General features: G+C 35.6%; 1 protein-coding gene across 3 annotated transcripts; it reads left to right on the top strand.

The window, feature by feature from the left end:
• Window positions 1-541: 541 nt before the first annotated feature.
• LOC132734958 (calmodulin-alpha-like) lies at window positions 542-11,082 on the top strand. Of its 3 annotated transcripts, none has more exons than XM_060721859.1 (6): window positions 542-668; window positions 5,277-5,307; window positions 7,272-7,415; window positions 7,890-8,006; window positions 9,235-9,360; window positions 9,693-11,082. In XM_060721859.1, the coding sequence occupies exons 1-6, from the start codon at window positions 666-668 to the stop codon at window positions 9,719-9,721; spliced, it is 450 nt and encodes a 149-aa protein (XP_060577842.1). In that variant the 5' UTR covers window positions 542-665; the 3' UTR covers window positions 9,722-11,082. The 3 variants fall into 3 exon arrangements, with proteins under 3 accessions (XP_060577842.1, XP_060577840.1, XP_060577841.1); XM_060721857.1 differs by lacking the exon at window positions 542-668 and adding an exon at window positions 775-992; XM_060721858.1 differs by lacking the exon at window positions 542-668 and adding an exon at window positions 2,620-2,953.

The raw sequence follows: 11,082 nt of genomic DNA, 5'->3' as shown, positions 1-11,082 counted from the left end.
TAATTGCAAGAAATGTACCTTTCATCAAGAGTCGTTTTAATTGTTTTTTATAAAAGTTTACGCTGTTACGTCGCCATTGTCACACCTAAAAAAAAACCTGCCCTTTAATGTTAAAACACCTCAGTGACTATGCGAATGAATGTTGAAAGATAATTTTTTTATATCGTGCCAGTGCATACAATTTCATATAATTTGTGTATAAATACGGAGTGCGAACTTTTTATTTGATAGGAAAATCTAACAGAACACCTTTTTTTATCTAGAAAATTGAATGACGTAAATGACACACAATTATAAATGTAATGTTCGTAGTTTGGTCATGAAGGCTAAAACAAAAGACAAATACATTGTAGATTGGAAATTGATACAGTCTTATGTGCGGTGTAGCAGCAGTATTGTGTACCATGTTGAACAAAAGCTTCTGAAAAACCTAAATAAACTAATTAACATTTTCTATTATCTTATATTGATTAAATCTACAAATTTATAACTAATTTATCTTGATTTCGAATCGATACAGCATATGTTTATTTATATATATACAGTGATACAGTGTTAGAACTGAAGAAAAATTTGCGATTTAAAAGTGCAAATAATTTTTTGATTACTAAAGTTTATATTTCTCAAAAGACATTGTAAAGTGAAGGATTTAACTGTAATGCACAATGGTAGGTATATGATTATGTTTAACCTTTTAATCCGCTCCAAATCCTTTTACTTTTATCCATGCTATATGTTTAAGTCAATAATGATTTAAATGATTGTAAAGGTAAAGAAATTGCAAATCTATTTAGCAGAACGGTTCAAAAGTTGTTTGGTGATATAGCTTTCACTTTTATCTGATAAATGTGTTAAGATTTTAATTATGAAATATAATAATTGTTAAATAATACAAGAAAAGAGAATACATATATATTGAGATCTAAATGGCTCGGAATAGGGGACATTTACAACAGCGTAGGAGTACCCACAACCTGCCTGTATTACCAGAGGTAACTTTACTTACATAACTTTTATAACAACATACACCATTCATTATAATTATTAAAATGAGAAATATCAGTTAATATCAGACATCTTTTTCTTATAATTTTTTGATCCGGCACTTTTTTATATGTGTACTTATCATTGCCCTTTTATTGTATGCATAAATAATGGTAGAACAATCGAAAATCTGCATAAACATTTTACCTGTCGACTATCGAATTGACCTCTATTATGTTAATTATCTTATACATAATACACTCAGATATTTGGGCATTTTTAATCCTATATTTTTTTTCAAGGCACATTATGCCTCAGAAATGATTTTTTCTTCTATGAAAAGATCAAACATGGGTTTCATGTCTTTTTAAAAATAATTGTTTTAGAACATGTTAGATGCTAATCATATGATAAATGTAGCACTAAATGTGAAATTATTCCTCAAAAAGTATTAAAACACTTTTCTGAAAGTGATTTTTCTGTTTATGTATCTTTTAAATGATAAGATATGTCTTTAAAACTTCATTAAGAACCATTTCACTTGTAATTTCCAAAATTATAAACAGGTTTAAACGTTTAAACTTCGGGACCGCCAGGTCGCTGACCCGCTGTATGCGGCCAACTTCTCACATTTCAAAGAAGTAGCAAAATGTAAAAAAAAATGTCTTCCATACAAAATACCAAACTAATTACCAAAAAGTAGCAGAAGTAGAAGATGACTCAGGTAATTATGATAATCATTACAGGATCCCCACACACAATCTTTTGTGAAATAAAAAATTAGGCTTTTCTGGGTCATAATGGACCCTTGAAATGTGGGATCATATAAATCCATATCATCATATGCTGATTTACGTGAATTGTCTACATTAGATTTTTTCAATTTTGATTTAAATTAAAATTAGGGTATTTCCTGCATGGAAGAAAAGGGTCATACACCGGTCCGTCCAGCGAAATATCTATAACATATCAGGAGACCCTCCAAAGAGCAAACAGGTGCAATAGTGCGAGACTGAAAACCAAATAAACCACATGTAAAATATTAATTTGTAAGCATTACAGTTCAAAATACATCTCGTTCTGTTACTCAATTATTTAAAAGTAAACATTCTCTCAATATGAATATGGTTCGAACAAATCTTTACATAAAAAAGAATCAAAAACCTATTTATATGTAATCATGCAATGAATTTAAAAATTCAATGGATTATTTTAAACTATGACATTTACTATTTAATTTTAAACCTTTAAAATCACTTTATAAACGTTAAAGAAAAAAGACAGAACTATTTTTATCAATATTTAAATAAACACACCGAAAGCCTCGTGTTTTGATCTCATTCAAATATGTCACAGATAGCGTAGTTAATATTTACAAAGTAAAGATGTTCTGTATGAAATAATCAAACATAAATGTTTGCAAACCAGGTTTTAATCATAAAGCAAATTAGGCTTGGGTGTTTAGTTAAATGAATGGCATACTATTCGATTTTTTAGCCATACATAATTCCACTAGGTATTATATGGAACTCGTAGACTTTACAGCGGCCCATACACAGATCTGTTCTGGGCAATCAATAAAATTTCCGATCGCTATTAACCTCTGACAGACTGCTTTATGCGATTTTTATTAGACAGGTGACATGACTTAAATATGTGATCAGTTTATACTAGTTACCAAAACAATTTCATAAATAAAAACATTGCTAAATTCTTGTTTTCAAATTCTAAAAATAAGTGCTTATATTGATTTTCTCCACAAAGAAGGTGCGTTTCGGATATTTTAACTCAAATGACTTGTGATAATTTGGATTGTTTTATATCTTGTTTAACTTTATTCGACAAAGACTAATCTAATTCTGATAAATAAATTTACATGAACCATTGAAGGCGAAGGATATGTTAACATAAGTGAGTTATGACAGAACAGTGTAAACAACCAACAATGGAAAAGGAAGAGTTTAAACATGTTAGTTACATTGTATCTCGCACTTTTTTAATCAAGTTATTAAATTGTTTAAAATAAATATAGTTATTTTACGTTAGGAACTTATCAATATTGAACACTACAGTGTAAATGAAGGTCTTTTATAACTTTTCTCAAAAGCTAAAATAGTAAAGCATGGGGATGGAAATCCACCAGACTTTGATTCGTTCACCAGCCTTACTGACCTGTACCTTCATGAACACCATGTACTTTATCAACCTGTTACACTTGCGTGCCAGTAGTTAAACCTTCATATACTGATCAGCATGTACTTTATCAGCCTGTAACACTAACGTGCCAGTAGTTGTACCTTCATATACTGAACAGATGTACTTTATCAACCTGTTACACTTGCGTGCCAGAAGTTGTACCTTCATATACTGATCAGCATGTACTTTATCAGCCTGTAACACTAACGTGCCAGTAGTTAAACCTTCATATACTGAACACCATGTACTTTATCAACCTGTTACACTTGCTTGCCAGTAGTTGTACCTTCATATACTGAACACCATGTACTTTATCAACCTGTAACACTAACGTGCCAGTAGTTGTACCTTCATATACTGAACACCATGTATTTATCAACCTGTAACACTTGCGTGCCAGTAGTTGTACCTTCATATACTGAACACCATGTACTTTATCAACCTGTTACACTTGCGTGCCAGTAGTTGTACCTTCATATACTGAATACCATGTACTTTTTCAACCTGTTACACTTGCGTGCCAGTAGTTGTACCATCATATACTGAACACCATGTACTTTATCAACCTGTAACACTAACGTGCCAGTAGTTGTACCTTCATATACTGAACAGATGTACTTTATCAACCTGTTACACTTGCGTGCCAGTAGTTGTACCTTCATATACTGAACAGCATGTACTTTATCAACCTGTAACACTAACGTGCCAGTAGTTGTACCTTCATATACGGAACAGCATGTACTTTATCAACCTGTTACACTTGCGTGCCAGTAGTTGTACCTTCATATACTGAACACCATGTACTTTATCAACCTGTAACACTAACGTGCCAGTAGTTGTACCTTCATATACTGAACACCATGTACTTTATCAGCCTGTTACACTTGCGTGCCAGTAGTTGTACCTTCATATAATGAACAGCATGTACTTTATCAACCTGTTACACTTGCGTGCCAGTAGTTGTACCTTCATATACTGAACACCATGTACTTTATCAGCCTGTAACACTTGCGTGCCAGTAGTTGTACCTTCATATACTGAACACCATGAACTTAATCAGCCTGTTACACTTGCGTGCCAGTAGTTGTACCTTCATATACTGAACACCATGTACTTTATCAGCCTGTAACACTTGCGTGCCAGTAGTTGTACCTTCATATTCTGAACACCATGTACTTTATCAGCCTGTAATACTTGCATGCCAGTAGTTGTACCTTCATATACTGAACACCATGTACTTAATCAGCCTGTTACACTTGCGTGCCAGTAGTTGTACCTTCATATACTGAACACCATGTACTTTATCAGCCTGTTACACTTGGGTGCCAGTAGTTATACCTTCATATACTGAACACCATGTACTTTATCAGCCTGTAACACTAACGTGCCAGTAGCTGTACCTTCATATACTGAACACCATGTACTTTATCAACCTGTTACACTTGCTTGCCAGTAGTTGTACCTTCATATACTGAACACCATGTACTTTATCAACCTGTTACACTTGGGTGCCAGAAGTTAAACCTTCATATACTGAACACCATGTACTTTATCAGCCTGTAACACTAACGTGCCAGTAGTTGTACCTTCATATACTGAACACCATGTACTTTATCAACCTGTTACACTTGCTTGCCAGTAGTTGTACCTTCATATACTGAACACCATGTACTTTATCAACCTGTTACACTTGCGTGCCAGTAGTTGTACCTTCATATACTGAACACCATGTACTTTATCAGCCTGTAACACTTGCGTGTCAGTAGTTAAACCTTCATAGACTGAACAGCATGTATATATATGATACATTTGTAATAATATTTTGTTCTAGTCAACTTTATTATCTGCCACAAGATATGTCATATTGGATCATGTATCTCACACTAATCATAATTCTTTCGCCGTTTGTTTTCACTGATAGTAAATGCAATCAACATTAATATTGATGGTGTAACAGATCCCCCTTATAGACCAGTTCGCTTTAACGCATTTAAAATGAAGTAGACTAAACTTTACTCCATTCATGTGTCTCATGCTCATATAATGATCTGTCATCAAGCAACCCCTTTCACACACTCTCATTACTTATTTTTCAGGGCAGTAACTTGACTGAAGAGGAGATACAGGGTATGTATTTACCGTAGATCATATAGTTTAATTTAATAGTAATTGCACATTTCTTTAAAACAATACTTAAGTACAAAACAGACACAGTTGTGTCAGGGCACGGCTGGACCATGACACGGCTATAACATGACACTGCTATCTCAGGTAATAGCTGGCTAAGGGCACGACTGTGTCAGGGCACGACTGTCTCAGGACTCGACTGTCTCAGAGCACGACTGTCTCAGGGTATCTAAGAGAATAGTGCCTCAGGGCACGGCCGTAACATGACACTGCTATCTCAGGTAATAGCTGCCTCAAGGCACGACTGTCTCAGGGCAGGACAGTCTCAGGACACGAGGGTGTCAGGGCACGACTGTCTCAGGGTATCTGAGAGAATAGTGCCTAAGGTACGGCTGTACCATGACACGGCTGTACCATGACACGGCTATTTAAAGAATAGCTGCCTCAGGGCAAAACTGTCTCAGGGCACGGCTGTACCATGACACGGGTATCTCAGGGAATAGCTGCCTCAAGGCACGACTGTCTCAGGGCACGGCACCATGACACGGCCGTACCATGACACGGGTATCTTTAGTAATAACAGCCTCAGGGCACGACTGTACCATGACACGGCTATCTCAGGGAATAGCTGCCTCAGGGCACGACTGTCTCAGGGCACGGCTATCTCAGGGTACGGCTATCTCAGGGAATAGCTGCCTCAGGGCACGACTGTCTAAGGGCACGACTGTCTCAGGGAACGGCTATCTCAGGGAATAGCTGCCTCAGGGCACGACTGTCTAAGGACACGACTGTCTCTGGGCACGGCTATCTCAGGGAATAGCTGCCTCAGGGCAAGACTGCCTTAGGGCACGACTGTATCATGACACGGCTATCTCAGCGAATAGCTGCCTCAGGGCACGACTGTCTCAGGGCACGGCTATCTCAGGGAACAGCTGCCTCAGGGCACGGCTGTACCATGACACGAATGTATCATGACACGGCTATCTCAGGGAATGGCTCGACTGTTTCAGGGTTCAAGGCTGTTACATGACACTTGACATGGCTGTTTCAGTGCGCGGTTGTTTCATTGCGTGGCTGTCTAGGGCCAGCTGAATCAGGATACAGTTGTCTCAGGACACGTTTGTATCGAGCCACGACTTCCTCAGAGCATGGCTGTCTTAGGACACGGCTATTTTAATGCACGTGTGTCTTAGCGTATAGCTGTCTCAGTGTACGGCTATCTCAAGACATGATTGTCTCGGTGTACGGCTATCTCAAGACATGATTGTCTCAGGCCACGGCTATCAAAAGGTACTGCTGTCTCAGGACTTTTATGTGACGTATGTACAATGATAGTTGCACAACCGTTTCTTTTTCCATCAATAAATAAGCACACAGCAGTTTACTCTTTGATATATTCAAATCGATTTATGAATTCTTAATGAAACGATTCATTTTACGAGCTTTAGAAATCGATTCTTGTATTGTTGTACCGTGATGGACTAATTCCTGCTGCTAACAAAACAATAACGGATAGATCAATATAGTATGATTTATCTCCCGAAGATTATAATAACTAAACACCACTTTGTTTGAAAGCAAAAGTCCAGACAATCCTTTTAAATAAAATCAATTTGACCCCCACACACTCACGATTCACGATTCTCAGCATTTAGATATTTTACTGGTTGTTTTCACAAAAACTGTCACAGGTGTAAATTGTTTTGCATATCTGCATACTTTGGAGACAGAGCAAAATGGTGTAATATTCTTTTCAATTTTTATAATTACACACGGTATACGCACATGGCCTGTTTCATTTTTAAGAAGAACAAAAATGGCGATAGAGCACTCCAAGAATCAAGCGACAGACTCTCTATAAACATCAACTATTCCTAAGTCGAGTTACTGTTCGGAAAACAAGTACATTATAACTGATTAATTGATTCATAACAGTTACTGTACTTTATATACATGTTTTTCAGAATTTCGTGAAGCATTTAATATATTTGATCGTGATGGTAGCGGGTCAATTACAGCAAAGGAGTTGGCTATAGCCATGAGATCCCTTGGTAAGAACCCTACAGACGAAGAACTCGAACGCATGATGACAGAGGTGGACGTTGATGGTAAGATTTGTAATGTTAGAGATATACTCTATTATAGGGCCAAAAACCTGTGTTTCGAGCACAAGTAAATGTTAGACAAAATGTTAGGTACAGTTAGGGAATGAGTTTCTGAAAAATCCAGTCACCGGAACGACGGTAACATGTAATACTTGAAGTCTAGTATGATTATCATCAACAACTTTAGGGTCAGCGGGTTACTATAAAGGTAGGATAAGGTTTTCTGACAAGATTTTCGACGTATATGTTAAAATATCTGATCATTATTACATGTATAAAACAAACTACTGAAGTAAAGAAAATTCTTCAGAATTTTAAAATAAATGTTTGTTGTTGCATACTTTTATCTATCTCTCAGTACTGTCAATCCCTCTCGCAACTGCTAAGAAAAGCTGCTTTTAAACAAATGTGTTCATATGACATTCTGTATTTATTCACCAATCTGAAAGAATAAAGTTTTTCTTTTCAATACTTCAGGTAACGGTGAATTAGACTTTGATGAGTTTTGTGATTTGATGTCTCGCAACAAGAAGGATGTTACAAGTCACAAAGCTATAGCTGAAGCCTTCAAAGTATTTGATAAAGAAGGAAACGGTAAACAATTTCATTTTCAGTTTGTTTGGTATAAAAAAATCAAAAAAAAATCAAGGGAACAGAAAGAATAGATTTTGCATGACATTCATTGCTAACGTCTGTGATCAAATCATGTACTGATAACACGTCTTTTGCCATCTTTATATGTCCTTCATATATAACATATTTTTTTATCTGATTAGTCATTTATTATGAAGTCTGAGTATGTAAGATAACCATTAAATCTGGCCAATTAAGGCACTCATTACTCTGCAGGTAGTCCTGGACCACCCGGGCTTCTTAAGGACGATTATTATCGTCCATTACAATAAACTTCTCCGACATACAGAATAACCTGGCTGTCTAACATCTCATTGATGTGCAGCTGAGAAGTCAATAAACCTCATTTTAGCATAGCGAGGTCAGTTTGTTCATCCAAGCTGGTGCCTCCCAACATTATAACTGACCCATCCCCTTAGCGATCGTGCTCCGCAATTTTTCTGACTTGAAACCTTTTCCCAGGTCTTATCCAGACTTTCGCACGTCAGTAAAGTTTAGACAAAACGTAGACTCATCAGTGAAGAGAACATGTCTGTATCCAGTGTTTGTTTTGTCTGGTCTACTTGCCCATTCCAATCGAGCCTTGCGGTGCCGACGAGCCAATTGTATTTTTATACAATCTTCTTTGTCGCAGATTATCCTCATGCAACTTCTACGCACTGTCTAATTACAAGCATTTAGAAGGTCATTACGATGATGCATTGCTGTTGCCAACCGTGCTCGACCGGCCTGGATAAACAAAAGGGCTTGAGCTACTGTCGTCACCCTTTGTCTACCTCCGCTATGCCTCCTGACGGGTGTACCATATTGCGGGTACTCGATCCAGGCTCTGGGTGATAGTGGTGTGGTGTACACCAAGCACCACACCAACCTCATGGTGTTTGTCCCCTTCTCCATTATCACTTTAACCCACTAGATCTCTGCTTCTATTAATTGACCTCTTTCTATCATATCTTTTCTATGTGAAAGTGACCAATGTAAAGAAGTTCGACCTATAAATAACTATAAATTTGTAATGTCGGTGTATAAGGACAATAATGTGTCTCAAAATTATTTAATTTGTCATATGATTCATTGTGAAGGTAGTATTCTATGAGAGTATAAACTGCTAAAGGGTATTTTGTTTTATTGTGAACGGAGTATTCTATGAGGGTATAACTGCTAAAATATCATTTGTTCTATTGTGTAGGGAGCATTCCGCGAGAGTATTTTCGACATATTATGACGACTATGGGAGAACGGCTTACGGACGAAGAAGTAGATGAGATGCTTGACGAAGCCGATGCTGATGGAGACGGGGAAATCAACATTCTTGGTAAACATTGTTTAAATTTTATGTATATTTAGATAGGCTTTCAACTCTTTATATAATTGGTTATTTAACTTGTCAAACTATAGATAGATGTATGTTCACATGATGTGAACATATTAGATTAAATAAGCATAGAATCGTAAACTATGAATACATACAATATATAATCTAACATGTGTAACTAAAGCATAATTGGTTCGGTTTCCTGGCAGTTTTTCAGTAAAATGGATTTTTTTGTTTACACACATTTGTATTTCTTGTTATATAAACATGTATTTGAATCAAATTTTGAAATAATGTATAGACGGGAAAAACTATGTTTTGTTCTGTTTCAGAGTTCACATCAATGATCTCTCAATCATAACTGGGTGATGGAACTGAATCATTTTCTAATACAATACACACGATGAACTTTACAACTGTATCGTATATGCATACCATTACCGCATTGCGCTAGTCACGAAGTTACGTTGTTGGTATGAAGCCACCAAAAGAAAAGAGTTTTATTTTAGAACAAAATGTCGTTGTTGTGTGTTCTTTTTCTAAGAAATGACATAAGTTTAATGAGCATTTGGCTTTAAATTGTCAACATGATTTCTTCTTAATCTCTGCCCTAAATATAATGGTTTCTGTGTCATACTTTGAAGTAGATTATTGAAGACCCAAGATTCTTTTCTATGAAAAGGTGCCAGATGAAGGGTTATTATTTTCACAAGGAATGTAATTCATTTTTGGTCAGAAATAAATAATTCTAAAAAATTTCAATTTATATATCGTAACAGTTCAATATTTTTATTTTAAGGCGAGCTTCCGTATACTTTTCATACATCATTTCTATGTAATGTTTTCATTTAATTTATATATCTTCAGTATACATATTTCGTTGTTTATTGCTCGACAACTCATTTATACTGTACTTGCATATAGTATCGTTAACGTATCTGTTGTACTGCAGTACACTTGTTTTTTTTTCAAAACTAACATTGACATATATTTCTTATAATGATGATAATTATTTTATTCAGTCATATTCGTTCGAATGTTTAACTAAGAAAAAAAACTCAAATCTTTTCCTAAAACTATGTGTCAGGCAATCATTTGCATTTTAATTGATGTGATGTGCAGTAGGCCGGGATATCTGGTGCCAGCCTTTGTATGGTGGTCACGTGTACCTCTTACTGTACTTTTATATGACGACATGGTGGGAGTCGAGGCTGGTCTTGCTTTGGTACGGGATCATTTTGATGTGGCACTTGCTATGGGCGTTCTTGGGCATGAAACTGCTTTATACACATAATTTTCATGTTGTTGTTTTTTAAAGTAACCTTATATGAGTAATCATTTTACTGATCTGTTTTGTTTTTTTGTTTTTGTTTTTAGAATTTTAAGATGTAATAGTCTCCTGAAGTTTAAATTAAGAAATGTCTTTGTTTTAATTTCTATGTTTATGAGCATGGAATACTAGCTCTTGAACATATGTTATTTGTTCTGAAACAAACATGAACATACCGCCATTGTTTAAACTGTTTAAAGTAAAATATACGTAGAGATCGAGGAAATGTATATACATTAGTCTTATATTGTTTATTTTATGTATAAATCTTTGACTTAAAATTTGGATTAAGTTTATTTCAAATTGTAAATTGTCACTTATGTTTTCCCTTGTTTCTGATAGTTTAATGATTAGCTAGATTTTACAAAGATAATTATTATTTAAAACTGAAA

This window comes from Ruditapes philippinarum, unplaced genomic scaffold (genome assembly GCF_026571515.1).
Source record: "Ruditapes philippinarum isolate M1 unplaced genomic scaffold, ASM2657151v2 ctg150_1_1_1_1, whole genome shotgun sequence".
Lineage (NCBI taxonomy): Eukaryota > Metazoa > Mollusca > Bivalvia > Venerida > Veneridae > Ruditapes > Ruditapes philippinarum.
The sequence above is the reverse complement of the archived record's forward strand: the minus strand, read 5'-3'. Positions and strand labels throughout refer to the sequence as shown.

Bases quoted from the DNA above. Each gene is read 5' to 3' on its own strand.
- LOC132734958 (XM_060721857.1), top strand. From the start codon at position 927: ATGGCTCGGAATAGGGGACATTTACAACAGCGTAGGAGTACCCACAAC. The intron at 993-5,276 runs GTAACTTTACTT...CTTATTTTTCAG, and splicing joins ACCTGCCTGTATTACCAGAG to GGCAGTAACTTGACTGAAGA. The intron at 7,416-7,889 runs GTAAGATTTGTA...TCAATACTTCAG, and splicing joins GACAGAGGTGGACGTTGATG to GTAACGGTGAATTAGACTTT.